Genomic DNA, 18,909 nt, shown 5'->3' on the forward strand with positions numbered 1-18,909 from the left:
CGCCTACACAGTTACACACGGCTGTCTGCAACTGCCGTTAGCAAAACCAAAGTGCCAACTGACTGCAAAGCACTTCCTTATGACAAACACGCTAATGCTGTTTTACAAGTCATCGCAAATGACATGAATACATTACACAGTAACAGCACATGCCAGTATATATGTAGGGCGCAAATAACATACCGCAGTAAACATATAGCAATGATCTATCACGAGTCGAGTATTCCATGCCCCATTAAAGGCTGACGCATAAACCATTAGTATTATAGCTGTATAGCGCTATGGGAAACCCCATGGGATATACGTGCTACTCTTGTCGGCGACTATTTTACTTCTAAGAAAGATTTGAACGCCGAACTTAGCACGGCGTTCATAACGGCCAATTAACGTTAAGTCTTTAATTGCTGCTTCGTGTTACGAGTGCACATGATATTTTACCCAATGCAAAAAGCGCAAATGTGGTGTAAATAGATGTTTAAGTGACAAATGTACATCTTGGAACGTAATATAACAAATTAGTTTTTACGTAGATATAAAACACTGCAGCAAAATATACAAATAATAACAAGTTACTAATTCTTAGTAAATAAAACAAAAACAATGTTTCATTTTTGCGGTTGTACTAAAAAATGTAAAAGAAAATTAAGTAAAGTTGTCTGGGCCATGTGATATAAAGTTTATGTAATTAGCCAACGGTTGGGTCACATGGATGAACTTATTTATCCTCGCGTGACAGGGCAACGACAGTCGTTATAACACGGGCGTTCTGTTCCATACAACTTAAGCTCGCTTACAAGTTAGCACGTATTTAACTTATTTGTCCTCGCCTAGCGGGGCAAAGAAAGTCGTTATAACACGGGTGTTCTATTCCATACAACTTATGCTCGCTTACGAGCAACCACGTATGGGTTGACAGTTCAGACAATCCGTGGTTGGGGCAATTGTTGTTAAGCATCTTGCTGAAAGACACAGACGCACATGTGGTAGCAGTATTGGACACGATATCGTTCAATGCGAACTCCCCATGCACTGTCCCATAGCAATGGCTGTGAATATGGTGAATCCCATTTGAAGTGGTATATTGGAAACAAGACAATCCCAAACATATTTACATAGAATGTAAATGAGATCTGATTCCCGCAAAAGAAACAGAACACGTGTTATATGCAAATTAGTTAGCGGGAAATAACGACTGGCGTTGTGTCGCTATGCCCTGTCGTTTCATTTTTCCCATTCTTTAATCTTCGCAGCCGTAATCATTTAGACAACAAAGTTGTTATTACAGTAGAGTGGGGGGATATGGGACACATTTTCATTTTGTTTGCTCGTCCCATTTGGTAGTAAACAAATAACATTCAAAGACTTATAAAACCGTATCCTCAAGACAACCATATACCGTTGTTAACTGTTTAAAACCCGATCGGAATATTTTGATATTCTATGCTAAAAGTGTCCCATCTTACCCCACCCTACTATATTATTATAAAGTAGTTTCAGTTGTCTATATCTTCACGGAGCAATACTTGGGCTGTGGCTACTGTTCCTGTAGTGCTGTAACAAGAAACAATGTTTGTAAGATTTTATACTTGACATACATGGTATGAGTTATAACAAGGATGTGTTCTCACCTTGATTTGGTATTTCACTTTTTCTTGGCGAGTACAAAATCATGATAACAAAAGCTTGTATGTTCCACAGGTAGAACGTGATAGTGTATAAACCAGAGCAACTGGAACCCTGTGAAGCATTTAGAATAATCGTGAGATTACAGGCCAACTGGCGTGCTATGAAGTAAAACCGCTACCGTATAGAATAGAAACCCTATTATTAAGTGTCTATAAACTGCCTCAGTGGAGTCTAGATGGTAGCACCCTGGGTGTTGGGGTAATATACCTGCATGGCTCACTGAAGACCTTACCCTAATAGAATGGAATTTTTATCATTGGGTGTTTATAAACTGCTTCAATGAGAACTAGACGGTAGCACCCTGGGTGTTAGTGTGATAGACAAGCACGCCATCTCTGTATGTCTCGCCGTAGGACCCAACGAATATTTCACAGAACCTATCAGCATGGGCGTAATACAATCTAATACTTCACCTTAACATCCATCTTGTATATCTCAGTAAGGATTGAGTAAATGACCGTTACAACATCCGTGATGATGAAATGAATGATCAGCAGTCGTAACCTCATGGTTAAGGGTAAAACCCCACAAACAGAAGTATCAGATGCGGAAATAAACGATGCTGCTTCGGCGAAGAGGTTTACAAGCAAGTAGCCAAACATAACCACACCAAGGAGAGCTTCTACCAAATTGAGTGTGAGGTTTATATTAAATGGGTTGGCGAGTACAAGTCCTTGTATTGTGAGGTTTGCTACAGCTTGTAAAGATAAGAAGACGCATATTGTTCCAATGTAGATACGGAGACGTAGTTGACGCTTTGGGTGATTGTTGACCTGTGTGTACGAGAGCTTAATAAAATAATTTAACTTGTTTTAGCGTGACGAGGCAATGAGAGTCGTAACAACATAGATGTTTTGTTAATGCACTTCATGCTCACTGTCAAATTATAACATGAATGTCTTCTTATACACCAGACACACATGGTGTGTTCATACACCTCATGCTCACTGTCAAGTTATAACATGGATGTCTTCTTACACACCAGACACACATGGTGTATTCATACACCTCATGCTCACTGTCGAGTTATAACATGGGTGTCTTCTTATACACCAGACACACATGGTGTATTCATACACCTCATGCTCACTGTCGAGTTATAACATGGGTGTCTTCTTATACACCAGACACACATGGTGTATTCATACACCTCATGCTCACTGTCGAGTTATAACATGGGTGTCTTCTTATACACCAGACACACATGGTGTATTCATACACCTCATGCTCACTGTCGAGTTATAACATGGGTGTCTTCTTATACACCAGACACACATGGTGTATTCATACACCTCATGCTCACTGTCGAGTTATAACATGGGTGTCTTCTTATACACCAGACACACATGGTGTATTCATACACCTCATGCTCACTGTCGAGTTATAACATGGGTGTCTTCTTATACACCAGACACACATGGTGTATTCATACACCTCATGCTCACTGTCGAGTTATAACATGGGTGTCTTCTTATACACCAGACACACATGGTGTATTCATACACCTCATGCTCACTGTCGAGTTATAACATGGGTGTCTTCTTATACACCAGACACACATGGTGTATTCATACACCTCATGCTCACTGTCGAGTTATAACATGGGTGTCTTCTTATACACCAGACACACATGGTGTATTCATACACCTCATGCTCACTGTCGAGTTATAACATGGGTGTCTTCTTATACACCAGACACACATGGTGTATTCATACACCTCATGCTCACTGTCGAGTTATAACATGGGTGTCTTCTTATACACCAGACACACATGGTGTATTCAAACACCTCATGTTTACTATTAAGTTACATAAACCACCTTATGTTGATCCATAAACACAACCCAGAAGATAAGAAGCGCAGCATAGTTGGCTTGTGTAAGAAGCCTAATGATAGCAAGTAGCCATCCAGCATCAAAGAACATTACGATAAGCTCGAATGGGAAATCCACCAACGCTGTTGTAATGCCGAGTAATATGATGGACCTGGATGGTATAAATACGTTAAGACGGGGGGATTATTATTCGTCATGTTAAAGACAAGGAAGGCAAGTCAACTTTTAGGCAACATTGTTTTTACCATGGAAATACTGCTAAAATTTCCAGGTAGAGTTGGATAACTCTGGTCTACGTCCGAGGTCCGCTGGTATGCCCATAAGGCCCCACCCAAAGTATACAAACTATGAACTTATCTATATAGAATAGAATGTGCATATACACTGTTGGGTTAATGGGTCCACTTTATGGACTAAATCCCAGGTCCCATGGTGTGCCTTGCTGTAGGACCTCACCCATATAGAATAGAATGTGCATATAAACTGTCAAACCAGATTACAATGCATATAAATTAAGTACTGATGTAAAACACCTGTGTAACGCTGTTTTAGATGGCAGATGTGATATTACGTTGTGAAACCAGAATGTTGTGATCAACAATATCAGGGTGGGAACCAAACGTATTCCAATAAATGTTAAAGTGAATCTCTTTGTTTGGAAGATCGCCTGGAAATGTACAATAATTAGACTTATTGTAACTGTAAAAATTCAGTAGATCATGAAGTTGGACGATTCTCGTAAGCAAACAGCCGTCAGAACTAAGTATATATGAAAAACATAACCAATATTAATGAAGTCAAACCGGTTGTATTCTGTGAGATAGTAGGGTGGGGAAGACCGGACACTTTAACACAAAATATCCAAATATCCTGCTCGTGTTTTAACCAATTTACAACGGTCTATGGGAGTCGTGAGGATACGGTTTTTATAATTCTTTAAATGTTCTTTGTTTGCTACCTAATAAAACGAAAAAATAGAATGAAAAAATGTCCCATCTTTCTCCACTCTATCATATATTTCTTCATATAATACATTTAAGGCTCGTACTCCTCATTCCACTGTAAAATTATAACACCTTTGCATTAATCTTTAGTATCATGGCCTTGGGTGAGAAATTCCTAGGGAAGGTTACCACCATCATGTATTGATGGTAAGTGAGAGGTTCAAGGCGTAAGAGTTGGGTTGAATCGCACAAAGGCTGGTTTGAACATCCGTTGCTTTCTAGATACACTTCATTAGTAGATTGGTAAAGAAGTTTCCATGTGTTATCCTCTGGTGCTGTGTATAGCTTGGATGTCATCGTTGTCTTCAACCTATCCACTGTAGATAACACACAATGGTTTAAATCTTGTATTTATGGGATGTTGAAGCAATACAAACGTGGAAACTTAGGATGGTAATCTTCTTTTACGTCGCGTTACATCACCCATAAAGTTACAAACGAGGTAACTTGTAAGCGGGCACGAGGTGTATGAAACAGAACACCCGTGTTATTACGACTGGCGTTGCCCGCCATGCGAGGACAAATAAATTACATACGCAGGACGCACGAGGTGTATGAACACTCGTGTTATAATAACGACTGTTGCAGCCCCGCCACGAGGAAGATTTTATAAATAAGTTACATTCAACCAGCAATGTACCCAAATCACAATCACCCCAGTTTACCTTGAGTGTTGTTGGCCCCCGCATGGTTGATTTCCAAATACACCAACATAAACCTCATCCATTTAGTAATAATCAATCCATCTTGAAGACCCCCAATGCGAATCCAGTATTTCACATCTTGCTGGTTGTATTCAACATTACTGAGATCCTAAAAGGTATAAAGAAAAGATCCTGAAAGGTGTGATAACATCATTACAATGTTGGGGTGATGGGCCAAATCTGGCCTAAATCCAGGTCCCATGGCTTGCCACATTGTAGGTACCTCACCGGCTCACCCATATAGAATATAATGTGCATATACAATGTTGGGGTAATGAGCCAACTCTGATCTAAATCCGAGGTCCCATGGCGTGCCTCGCTGTAGGACCTCACCCATATAGAATAGAATCTGCATATACAATGCCTCACTGTAGAACCTCACTCATATAGAACAGAACTTCTTATTGTTCAACATAATATTTCTATGGTGTCGGATCAAACACATTTATTCCTTGTTTACTTACATGGACTTGACATTCACTTAGTTCAACGACGCCCAAAGATTTGTTGCTGATACAATGTGAGCCTTGTTGTAACGTAACAAACGTAGTTTGTGGTGCTGAAATAAAGTAGAACGTTGATTTATGTTGTTATAAGTAGCATTCATTGCGCTTCTTGTAACTAGATTTAATCTATATTATACGTTATGTCTGATGTTGCTAATTGTGGAATATATAGAGTAATACAGTCACAATATATTATTGTATATTTATGATAATCGTCTGTAGAATAAATGTAGCGTACTTTATCCTCGCGTGGCCGGAAAACGACAGTCGTTATAACACGGGTGTTTATACACCTCGTGCCAGTTTGCGAGTTGGGGGTGATTGTTTTCTTTAGATTTGTCATGTATATGGCTGATAATTTAGGCAACCCATTAGTGACCACTGGGTTGGAGCAATTACCGTTAAGTGTCTTATATGCCCACAGTGGTTGCAGCGACAATACTTCAACCCATTACCTCTGGGTTACAGGCAGGCGCGCTAACCGTTTGGCCAAGGCGCCGGTGAATAATACCAGTGTCTCTCGGTTATAATGCAATCGCGTACCTACTGAGACTTGCAACGGTATAAGAAGGGACCGTAAAAGAGAAACATGAAACATCTTATACATACACTAAGCTTATGTCAACTCACCTACGACGCTGCCGAGTATTATGAACACAACAAATAGAACAACGTAAGCTGACGATGCGACGATCAGCTGTTTTAAAGTCAAGTTGATTTTCAAACGAATATCATCCATCTAGAAAGCTATAGATGCAGTAATACACAACGCTCGGTTAAATATCTCTGTGTAACGAATGAATGAATTTGGCGTTGCAACGACAGTCGTTATAACACGAGTATTCTGTTACCTATTGCCCGCTAACGAGTTACCACGTGTATAACTTTCTGGATAATTTGGGACACATTAGTGACCAGTAGATTGGGGCAATTGTAGTCGTGTGTCTTGCTCAAGAACACATGCGCCCAAAGCAAATTATCTTATACGAAATGGTTATATAAAGTAACTGCCGCTTGTCTGTTTTGACTTTCTGCCAAATACGCTAAAGGTACAGTCGTAAGACTCCCAATAGCTTTCAACAAAAAGTTATGTGCTTATACACCTCTTACATAAACTATGTAGCGTTACTGCCGTAGGACTCTGTTTATTTAACGCCTAATGTTGCATTAATCTACAGATTTAAATACAACCCATTAGTGAGCGTTGGAATGGAGCAATTGCAGTTAAGTGTCTTGCCCAAGGTCTATACTCTATGTAACTGCCTAAACTGTCTAGTATATCTGCTGTAGGGTCAATAAATTTTCAACAAAAAGGTCTACACCTTTCTACATACACACGATATGTAGCGCTACTTACACACCGTGCTTGCTAAACACATTATGTTGCCATACCCTGCATCACCGAAGGGCAAGCAGAGATGATTTTACGCTTAAATTGCAGCCAGTAAATCGTTACCGCTTATCTAAATTACATGCCATGCATTTTATCACAAGCTTAATCAACCACATCTAACTTGCAAAGCGGAATTCGACGCGGTATGACGTATACCTTGTGTTATTACTAGCTCGGTATAAGCAACTGTGGTATTTTACATGCAAATGGTTTCATGTTGTTAAAAGTGCTAAATATAGAAGCGATATCGCATGAAAACGAACCGTGGGCTTATGCTATGGCTGTTAAAACAAGATTGGGAAATGTGGGACATTATGTGTTAACGTTTTCCATCTTACCCCACAATACTATATATTGGTTTTTGTCACCATATTCTAAGAGACCATAGAATAAACGGCACCCTGTGAACAAGTGATAAGCAGTGTTGATACCAATACGTTACATAAACACAGCATACGATTCGCTCACGGGAGAATGAACTTTCAACCTCCGCTAACGTTGTATAAACTGTAGTTGCGGCGTCGAAGTAAAAACAAACTAAACTTGAAGCTAAACCAATACAAACCCGCACCAACATTATGGTTGGTATAAATAAACTGTACAACCCGCTAAGATTAGATAGGCGTGTGAACGTATATGGCATATATAAGCATGTATACACCAGTGCATAACACAGATATTATATGCTATAAATACAAAATCAATGTAAAAAGCGGACGAAAAAAAATCTAAAGATGTTAAAAAATGTTTTTTCGTCTAAATATCAAATTAGAAACCCTTAAAAAAAAATTATAAATCTTGCCCCGCGTACCATCTTACCCCACCCTACATTAAATACTAAAACAATGTAATGTAACATGTGGTCTGAATAAGACTGTGAGTGTGGAGTAATTATGTGTTATTACATTTTGACCACAGCACCTGTGTTCTGTTATCGTTATAATTCATACAGTAGGGTGGGGGAAGATCCCATTCAGTGAAAAACAAAGAACATTCTAAGAATTAGAAACTGTATTCTCACAACTCCCATAGACAGTTGTTAATTGTTTAAAACACGATCAGGATATTTCGATATTATGTGCTAAAGGTGCCTCGTCTTCCCCCACCCTATTATACCACATTACTATACATGTTACACTGTGACTTCTAAAAACAATCACCTTTACAATATTTGAGCTGCTTTATTACCAAACAGAAGTTACCACAATATGACAAAGTGGAAATTATTAGTAAGATAAGACCCATGTAGTAATACTGTATAAACTGTGCAAGGAATATCTGGATACTATTATAAAACAAAGGCACCAGTTAATGTAATAACAAAGTGCTTCTCAACCTTTTAGCAGCAACCCAAGTATTAGGTCTGACCATATAGTAATAGCAAAGCTTTGGCGACTTTCTGGAATTAAATTTCACACAAAAAGTGTTAAGCATAAAAAAAAATTAACTTTTATAATAGCAGAAAAAGATTTGTGAATTACTGTAGTAGACGACCCAATTAATTGAAATATTGAGCCAGGGGTTGAGAAGCATTGTTATACAAGGGTGGAAGCTTTAGTATTTACAGTGCAGCTTTGGAATAGTTTTAGTTTAACATTTGCTACAAAAATGAAAGTCAAATTTACTGGGTGTAAAAAAGTAGAAAAACATATTTTGGCAAATATAAATCAAACACATAATTGCTGAAAGTGTAATAGTAGTTGTGTAATACTGCGCGTGTGTCATGTAGAATTATATTTCATTGCTTTTAATATGATTTAATTATAGACGTTTGATTGTATGATTAAATAGATGAAGTATGGTTGAACTAAAAAAGCTACGCTGAAGTGTAAACACCTCTTTAAAAGAAGAAATACAAAGAAATATCTACGCTGACCTGCGCTGAACAACGCTGGGTGTAATATTTTTTTGTTTATACTTTTACATTAAGGTTAGCTACTCCTTGGTGTAAATGCCGCTTAAAAAAAAACAAAAAAAGAAATATTTATGCTAAGCAGACCTAAAAATCATTTACGAAAAGCAACGTAAGCAGGAAAGATGAACATTGCGTACAACAAAATTTTGAACCTTAACACCACTCACGTTTACAGAAAACTTTGATAGAAAAATGGAATAGTTTACAGAATGATTGCAAAAACACAAGGCACCTACATATGCTACCACCTTAACAAGCGTTGTATAAAGATAAAGGCTTAATTAGGAAGAAGATTTGATTGGAGTGTAGGCAGTGACAGTCATACTTATATAAAGAGCAAGCCATGGGATCTAGGATTTAGACCAGAGTTGGCTCATTACCCCAACATTGTATATTCACATTCTATTCTATATGGGTGAGGTTCTACAGTGAGGCATGCCATGGGACCTCGGATTTAGGCCAGAGTTGGTCCATTACCCCAACATTGTATATGCACATTCTATTCTATATGGTGAGGTACCTACAATGTGGCATGCCATGGAACCTGGAATTCAGGCCAGAGTTGGCCAATTATCCCATTTTACAAGGTAAACAGCCAACCCTATATTTCATGTGGTTATAGTCTTGTCTAAATATTGTGCGAAATAAAATTGTTTACAAACTTTTCATCGTCATGAGTCAGCGTTTAATCCTCTCTCTCTTTTTGCTGAGTCATTTCAAACAGGTCGCTATGATTATTCAGCAGATTCTGATGCACGCCAACTAGCTCTTGTTCAGAATTCTCGTCTGAAACAAAGTTGGGAATATTATGGAGGTTAAAGTAAATTGAATGAACGTATGTAACTAATTTATCCTCACACGCCAGAACAATGACAGTTGTTAGTTATAACACAAGTGTTTTGTTTAGTACACCTCGTGCCATTCACAAGTTAGCATATGTAAAATTAAGATAAAATTAATTATTTTTACATTAAACAATTAATAATCTTTTTTTGCCATGCATAGTTTGACATATAAATTAAGAACGTCATCTTTATCATGCCAACATTTCATTTGCCATGCGACACAGCATGGTATATACTAAACTAAGAATGAATAATCAACCTACCATTATCCAAGTCATATAGTTTATGTGATGGCGCATACAAGGATAATATGAGGAAAATATAAATGTTCCACAAGCCATACACCCCAGTGAAGAACGCTGAAGCCACTTCTACATCCTTGGAGAATAAACCTTCAAACACCCCGTCCAATTTCTGGGGATGGGGATTTGGTTACGTTTTGTTTGTTGGGATATTTATGTCATGGGATAATATAATGTCGTGCCTTGGACATTTTGTTCAATTTCTGGGGGGTTAGGAGCATTTGAATACGATTTTGTGTTATTTATATCATGCAAATACAGTTCATTTAAATGTGACCAAACAACAGTTGGTCTATTACTCCAACATTGTATATGCACATTCTATTCTATATGGGTGAGGTCCTAGACATGCCATGAGACATGCCATGGGACCTGGGATTTAGACCAGAGTTGGCCCATTACCCCAACATTGTATATGCACATTCTGTTCTATATGAGTGAGGTCCTACAGTGAGACACGCCATGGGACCTGGGATTTTGACTAGAGTTGGCCCATTACCCCAACATTGTATATGCACATTCTGTTCTATATGAGTGAGGTCCTACAGTGAGACACACCATGGGACCTGGGATTTTAACCAGAGTTGGCCATTACCCCAACAATGCATATGCACACATTATTCTATATGAGTGAATTCCTATAGCAGTCTTCGTCTGATATTGTTATTGTACTTACTTGTTCCAATATAAAGAAGACAACAGTGAGACTTGCAGTGACCACAGACAACAACATCAAGGTTCGAAATCTGTTGACGACCGAGATGAAATATTCAGATCTTTCTTTTGATAAATTGAACTTTCGTTTGAAACGAATCGATCGGAAAACTTTGAACACGAGGAAGCAAATAAGGAGGAGATAGATTCCTCCACCAATACTCGCTACCACTAGGAGTGCTAGAGCTGCAGATGGGTGGGACCATACAGTGGCAAAGGGGTTCATGATCTGAAAACAATGAATTATTTTAGTTTTGCTTTAATTCTTAGGAAATTTGAACAGTCAATATAACACGAGTGGTCCGTTTCGTTCACCTCATGCCCGTTTACGTATGTAACTTTGCGGGTGATACCGACCAGTTTGATTACTATTATAGAAATTGTTGTCAGAGCTGTGAATTCGCTATCTTTTGCTTAAACACGAGTTTTTTAATTATGATATGCATGGCACTAACAGCAGCAAGATATTTGTAGATATAGTATTTAAAATACAGAACATTATAGTTCAGTCACACAAGCCACACCTGCATTCCTCTCTCTGCAAGTTCAAATCCAAGCAAGGATAACGTAGTGACGCAAATACTACCAAGTTGCCATTTATACGAAGATATTTTGTTTCTATGAGCTTGGTCCTGTGGGGATAAAGGGTATTATGATGTCATTGAGCGGCATAAAGTATTAGCAAGTTTGCGTATATGCTGCCCAGGTTGCACTTCAGAATTGCAAAACTTTACTCCAATGTGTAATGCTTATTCAAGTCAACATATACAATATACGCCTGTATAAAGCATGGAATTCTTATGTATATACTAACCTACTTGTTTGCATACAGTGGGTTGGGGTAAGATGGGACACTAAATGAGTGTGAGTACAGGCTGTAATATTAAACAAAAAACATCCAAAGTATTTCATAGTCCATCTAAAATAGCATTGTTTTTTGTTTAAAACATGTTCAGGGCTTCTAGATATTGTGTGCGAAAGGTGTCCCATCTTACCCCACAGTACTATATGTATATAGCAGCCTACCTACTTAACCACACATATATAGTTACCTACCATCTGATGTTCCCCTATGAAGATGACCCAGAATGACAGGAGGACAACGTAGAAGAAACCTTGTCGAAGATCAGTGAAGAGCAACATCCAGGGAGCATGGAGGAAGATGGTGAACAACTCTAACGGGAGATTGAGGAACAACAGGGAGAGGCCGAGAGCGAAGATTGATCTGGGAGGGAGGTGTTTATAAACATGTTCGAGTTCATACATAGTTGTGTTGCACAACCAATTTTACTTTTATGGCAGTGTGCAACTTTCGATATGGCTGACAATTTGCCAATATTATTACACTTACACTTTGTACGTCTTGGAAAGTAAAGCAACATGGCTGTCTTCTAATACACCGGCATACTTTTAAACACTATATGCATACGTATACTTCCATACACCATAAATACACTTACTTTTCAATCAGCAAAGATTTTCTTGAAAGTGAAGAAACTCGCCTCCAAAACCAAACCAGAGGAAATATCATGGTAGTGAACAAAGCAACTTTTAAACTGATCCAAACTTTTGTAAAACCTCCAGTTTGTGTGATGGTCTGTAAGGTAATAACTGAATACAAGATGCAGGTACAGCTTGTAAGGTTCCAGGCCAAGATGTTATTATAGATTACAGTATATGTGACACAATCATTGGATATTACCTCACTGTAGGACCTTACCGATATAGAATAGAATGTGCATATATAATGTTGGGGTAATGGGCCAACTCTGCCCTAAATCCCAGGTCCCATGGCATGCTTCACTGTAGGACCTCACCCATATAGAGTAGAATGTGCATATACAATGTTGGAGTAATGGGACAACTCTGGCTTAAATCCTAGGTTCCATGGCATGCATCACTGTAGGACCTCACCCTTATAGAATAGCATTCACCACACCATAAATATAAAGCACCTACCACTGTGTTGGCTTCTGTAATTTTCCCCGTTTTCATATTCTTAGAAGTCTCTGGGTGTCTCTCATCAACAGGCAGTCTTATGTTGACCAAATAATATTTATGCGGGACAGACCCAAGTTGGAAAAGGTACATGTAGTCACAGTCGTATTGGTGGTCGTCTGATTGCTCCGATTTCTCGTAATCAAACGTGCATTCATAATCTCTGATAACCTCATCCGATTGTGCGAGAAGAGTCCATACATCATGTTCAATATGGGCAGCAGGATGGTCACTGTATGCCAGGGTAATGTTCATGTGTAGCTGGGTACCTGGGACTAAAAGTAGGGTTGGTGAGACTGCCATTATATTATATTCTTACATATGAATACATGATATTTTTTCATATATATGAGGGCTGTTTCATTCGTAAATATAAGAATTTTTATTATTTTACCTACGATGTATGAATACATGATATTTGTTTACATTTTCTGATGTACATATTATTGTATATTTAAGCTTACATAACATTTTTCTCTCATTTTTCATGTATTGTGCATGCAGAATTTAAACACTCTTCAAGAAATATAGAGTAGGGTGGGGGAAGATGGGACACCTTTAGCACATAATATCTAAATATCCTGATCGTGTTTTAAACAATTAACAACGGTCTATGAGAGTCGTGAGGATACGGTTTTATAATTGTTTGAATGTTCTTAGTTTACTACCTAGTAGGTCGAGAAAATAGAATAAAAAGGTGTCCCATCTTCCCCCAACCTACTATATTCAAAATTTAATACATTCATCATTTGGTAAAAATGCTTCACAGCTTTGTAGTTACTTTTGTAAAATATTCGTTAGTTTCATGAGATGTTTTTTAGGGATACATAAGCCTTTCACATATTTTCTCATGTATTTATGCACCTATATTTTCTTTTATATAATATGGATTAATGAATAGGCCTACATATAGGGATGCACATTACAGAATTTCGAATCCGTGAGATTCGAGTCTTTTTGTATTCGAATCTAATTACGGGATTCGGTATTCTGTTTAATGACGTCATTACACGTCATCTCATATACTATATTAACAATTTTTGAAACTTATTAATTTTGAAAAAAAATATTTTTGTGTTTGTGGGACTTTCAAGAGTAAACGTTTCGCAACGTCTTTTCATAGCCTGCTATACGTTTCATGACGCAAAAACTACTCAATAGTACAATTTTTGATCATTTTACAACTCAAGATCCAACAAGGCTGTTATGAATGGGTCAATAAACTGACTTTTGTGGGTAAAATTTTTTTTTCCTATAAATATAAAAAGATTCGAAATTCTAGATTCTGAATTCTAGATTCGAATTAAAGTATTTTAGGATATCCTAGAATACCTAATTATTCTGTAATGTGCATCCCTACCTACATATATTACAACACCCACCATATTGATTATCATGTTTATAAACATTGCTGAATGAAAGCAGAGTCAACATGTATTGGAACCAAGGTATCATTGGCATTCCTCCTTTAGGTATTAACACAGAAAATACGACGTCATTGGGACTTCCATGGTCCAGTGACTGTGGGGATGATTAGAGGTTTGGTTATGACTGGTTATAACAGAGTTGACCCATTACCCCAACATTGTATATGTACATTATATTCTATATGAGTGAGGTCCGACAGTAAGACACGCCATGGGACCTGGGATTTAGGCCAGAGTTTGACCATTACCCAAACATTGTTTATGCACATTCTATTCTGTATGAGTGAGGTCCTACAGCAATGTATGCCAGGGAACAAAAGAAATAAGTGTGTCGTCCCATGACGTGCCTCAGGGGGAATTGGTTAATTAACATCAATACACTAAAAAACTATGTCATGTTTCTTTACATTTAAAACATAAATGGGCCTACTGTGACCTAAACCTTAGGTCCTCTGGCGTGTCATGCAATAAGACCTCACCCATATGGAACAGATATATTTATAAAATAAATAAATATAAATTACCGCGTGCTGACAAACACGAGGAAGAACAAATTGTTGTTTGGGGTTTCCTCGACAAGCTTGCGCAGTTTGCTGGATGGTCATCGATGGTCGAGGTGCTGGGGTCGGATATATGGGTTAATACAAGCATACATGGTGTGTAAGGGGGGGTCAATGAAGGTGCGTGAAAAGTACATACAATTCACCATGGCATAAAACAAATTGCTACAGACATAAGGGCACAAGGTTATATCAGTGAAGCAGAAAAAATGCTATTTTACTATCTGTTTGACTCTTATAAAAATTTTATTAGATTTGAGTAAGATAAAAAGAGGAATGTGACAAATTGCCGTGGTAAGTTGAGATTCCATGGCAGTTATGTTGCTACGGTGATTTCATGTTGTGTTGAATACATGTTTAATACAGGATATGTAAAGGTATAGTTAACGTGGTAATTATGGATGTTACAACCAATGTCCTGCCTTGATTGTAACTTATGTGGATTTAACAGATCATTAATGGTATGATTTACTAGATTGAAATTTACATAATAACTTATAAAAGTTAACTCAGCATTAGGCTATTTCAGGTTTATGCAACACAAACACACAATAACAGAAAAACTGGAAACAAAACTCGACTGGCTTTTGACTGGTTAAAATATAAAATTGGTTGACCACAAAGTTAGGTGCATGGTAATTCGTAAGCTGGCACAAGGTGTATAAAACAGAATGCTATGCAAGGATAAATAAGTTACATACGTGGTAATTTGTAAGCGGGCACGAGGTGTATGAAACAGAACACCCGTGTTATAACGACTGTCATTGAACTGCCATGCAAGGATAAATAAGTTACATACGTGGTAATTTGTAAGCGGGCACAAGGTGTATGAAACAGAACACCCGTGTTATAACGACTGTCATTGAACTGCCATGCAAGGATAAATAAGTTACATACATGGTAATTTGTAAGCGGGCACGAGGTGTATGAAACAGAACACCATGCAAGGATAAATAAGTTACATACGTGGTAATTTGTAAGCGGGCACGAGGTGTATGAAACAGAACACCATGCAAGGATAAATAAGTTACATACGTGGTAATTTGTAAGCTGGCACGAAGTGTATGAAACAGAACACCCGTGTTATAACGACTGTCATTGAACTGCCATGCAAGAATAAATAAGTTACATACGTGGTAATTTGTAAGCGGGCACGAGGTGTATCTAACAGAACACCCGTGTTATAACGACTGTCATTGAACTGCCATGCAAGAATAAAGCAAGTTACATTCATTCATCCATTAAATATTATTGTGAATATCTCACCTACAAGAGCTCCGATTAATACGAATCCAATAAGCAAACACAGCAAACCAAACACCATTATCAGTAACTTCTTAGTGGAAAGGTTCTCAAGTACAGTGCCCGCCATCTTGGATTATCTAATGCTCTATGATTGTCTGTATAACTATATAAATGAAAACACAAACGAGGTAATACATTGAGAGTACATAGGAAACAGTGTAAAGTTTTTCACAGTATAATAAACATATCACAGTTAGCATTGGGCAGTCTACATTTGGTAACGTGCATATTTTGAATATAATATATGACATAAATATGATAACGACATAAAAAGCAGTGGTATTTTTAGTTTTAGTTTTTTGTTTGGAACACTTTACGAGGTAATAGCAACCACAGTGATGTCATAATAACAATCATAGTATTGTCACAGTAGCAGGGAAAATACAATTCAGTAATGAAAATATTGATTGTATTTAAATCAATATTGAAGATGGCTCTATCTATCTGGGTATTTACTATAGTAACAATATTGGAATTAAAACTAAAAGGTATGTACGTAGTATATTGGCGGCAAAGTTTTTTAACAGGGGTAACATATTTTGGAACCAAAGTTTTAAGCTTAAAACAGCTTTTACCCCGCTGTTATGTGTCTATACTAACAAGCAGAGCCAAAGTATATTGCATTCACCACATTAATCAATGAGGTTCCCTATATTTGACAACTATAAGTGTAACTGTATTTTAACAATGTCACCCTAGAGTTTACCCTGCTGTTAGGTGTCTATACAAACAAGCAAAGCCAAAATACATTACATTCGCCACAATAATCAATGAGGTTCTCTGTGTTTAACAACTATGAGTAAGCATGTTAAGACGTTATATCTTTAACAGTAGGTAACTATGGGTACAGGCCGTGCATATGAAGTAATGCAAAACATTATATACTGGATTCACCACAGAAACTTAGAGGTTCCTTATGTTTAACGAATATATATGATTGTAAAAATCACAACATATTGGGGTTCATATCTTTAACATTAGATAAGTATATGAATAAAGCAAAATATATGACAACAAACAAAGTATATATAAAAACTTTTTGTTATAACACTTGTGCAATATAACTTAAAAAGAGGTGGAAAAATGTTTCTTTGGGTAAAACAGTTTAAAATCAATCCAATTTAATATAAGTAAAGCCTACAATGGCAGATGTTTCACAAAGTCTACTCAGTCTGCCATAATGATAATTGTAACCTTATTAATGATATATTTTTTGTATAACACACAAAAACTGTTGCTATCATCAGTGCTTGTAAAATACTGAGTAGACTTGGCGAAACATTTGCTGTATATTTAAAACAATGAAAAACATAAAGAACATATGTTGTAAATAAAAGCCCAACCTAGAATAACATAGATGTTTACCATTATAATATGTCTATAATACAAAGGTGCAACGCGAGGAGAAGTGCCATTTTCCGAGGGAAATTTACCATGCTTATAGAAATATGATAATAATTCTTCTTTCTCATAGAATAATTCATAAAGCCACTTAGTGACATCATAGTTACCATTATTACATGGTGTGGAAGTAATTATTTCACTTGCTGGTTTGATTCTGTAATGAACATGTATGGTTTGCGGGCCGAGATGGCCTATTATGAACTCACTACAACTCATTGTTTGTTTGTATCCAATTGTTACATCAATAATCCACTTTATTGGACAAGAATCGCTCGAATTCCTATTTGTCGTTGGGCCCAATGCAGTAAAACCAGCAGAATTGTCACAACTTCCATTTTTTCCTGGATATTTCCCGTCCACACCCAAGGTATCCAATATACACTGCACAGCACCTGATCTAGGCAGGGCAACATGCTCCAGTATTGGGAGATCATTTTTACGAGCGAATCTTTGACTACCACTCCTTCGCTTGCTTAGGAATCCACCCTCGGGAAAAACTATCACCCATTTACGATTCCTGCTCCTGAAATTATCAACAATAGATTTTTGAAGTCGTACAAGCTCATTTGATGTTTCAGAGTTTTTAAAAAACATTTTCAATCTTTTTGCGTCAACTGATTGTAGAAGAAAAAAGTCATTGTGACATTTTGCCATCCAGCCATAGGGGATAAATTGTATAAGCCAGTCAGACACCCACATTGTGCTTGCGGCTGCATTAGGTGTAGCATGCAGACACCTCATCAGAACAGCTATATCTACAGGGGTTTGATGGTTAAGTAGAAGCAATGATTCCTCCCCTGCTATAACTGATACGTCATCTCCAGTCAGAAGGAAAGTATGTCCAGCCAAGTCGCCCCATGACCCAGCAGATGACATGTATAACACATACAAGGTGTCTACAATTGCCAAGAAAAACTTCTTGCTTAGAAGCTTCAATGGTTGCAGCAAAACAAAAGTAGTAACAAACAATATGGGTCCGAATATAGTTTGGTAAAGCCAATATATCAGTATTATAACTCTGTAGCATAGATTTGTGAAGGTGGAAAAATTATACTGGCGGGTATGGGACACCATTTTGCTCAAGCACTCGAAACAAAGAAAGTAACCAAGTTGAATCTTGTTGAATCAGCCCCCTTAGAACCTCTCCCGTATAGAATAGAAACGATTTTTATCCTCTTTTGAGATTTTTGGCAAAATGTAACAAACTGTTCTGCTTTATGACATCACACTGAGGTAGAATTGTAGAATTGACTCCTTATGACTCACAGTGGCATATTATTATAAACTACAAAACATTTACTAATACTACCT

General features: G+C 37.5%; 3 protein-coding genes across 4 annotated transcripts; all 3 read right to left on the reverse strand.

Moving 5' to 3' along the window:
* Positions 1–96: 96 nt before the first annotated feature.
* Positions 97–8,142, reverse strand: LOC149725351 (protein wntless homolog A-like). Its single transcript, XM_089892427.1, has 9 exons — positions 6,366–8,142; positions 5,694–5,788; positions 5,191–5,338; positions 4,598–4,842; positions 4,055–4,188; positions 3,507–3,672; positions 2,100–2,459; positions 1,629–1,737; positions 97–1,551 (listed from the first exon to the last, which is right to left on the reverse strand). Exons 1-9 carry the CDS (start codon positions 6,472–6,474, stop codon positions 1,535–1,537), a joined length of 1,383 nt encoding a protein of 460 aa, XP_089748553.1. The 5' UTR covers positions 6,475–8,142; the 3' UTR covers positions 97–1,534.
* Positions 8,143–8,289: 147 nt separating this feature from the next.
* LOC149725352 (protein wntless homolog) lies at positions 8,290–16,298 on the reverse strand. 2 transcript variants are annotated; one of them, XR_016386497.1, is made up of 11 exons: positions 16,156–16,298; positions 14,854–14,948; positions 14,285–14,423; positions 12,864–13,177; positions 12,365–12,501; positions 11,961–12,129; positions 11,429–11,536; positions 10,867–11,133; positions 10,152–10,302; positions 9,267–9,829; positions 8,290–9,222 (listed from the first exon to the last, which is right to left on the reverse strand). XR_016386497.1 is itself a non-coding variant. In XM_089892425.1 (10 exons), the coding sequence occupies exons 1-10, from the start codon at positions 16,259–16,261 to the stop codon at positions 9,729–9,731; spliced, it is 1,587 nt and encodes a 528-aa protein (XP_089748551.1). In that variant the 5' UTR covers positions 16,262–16,298; the 3' UTR covers positions 8,290–9,728. The 2 variants fall into 2 exon arrangements, 1 of the variants encoding a protein (XP_089748551.1); XM_089892425.1 differs by having other exon boundaries at positions 8,290–9,829.
* LOC149725353 (acyl-CoA:lysophosphatidylglycerol acyltransferase 1-like) lies at positions 16,298–18,756 on the reverse strand. Its single transcript, XM_089892431.1, has one exon. It carries the CDS (start codon positions 18,670–18,672, stop codon positions 17,488–17,490), a length of 1,185 nt encoding a protein of 394 aa, XP_089748557.1. The 5' UTR covers positions 18,673–18,756; the 3' UTR covers positions 16,298–17,487.
* Positions 18,757–18,909: the final 153 nt, after the last annotated feature.

Source organism: Ciona robusta, chromosome 14 (assembly GCF_009617815.1).
Source record: "Ciona robusta chromosome 14, ASM961781v2".
In the NCBI taxonomy this organism is placed as follows: Eukaryota; Metazoa; Chordata; class Ascidiacea; order Phlebobranchia; family Cionidae; genus Ciona; species Ciona robusta.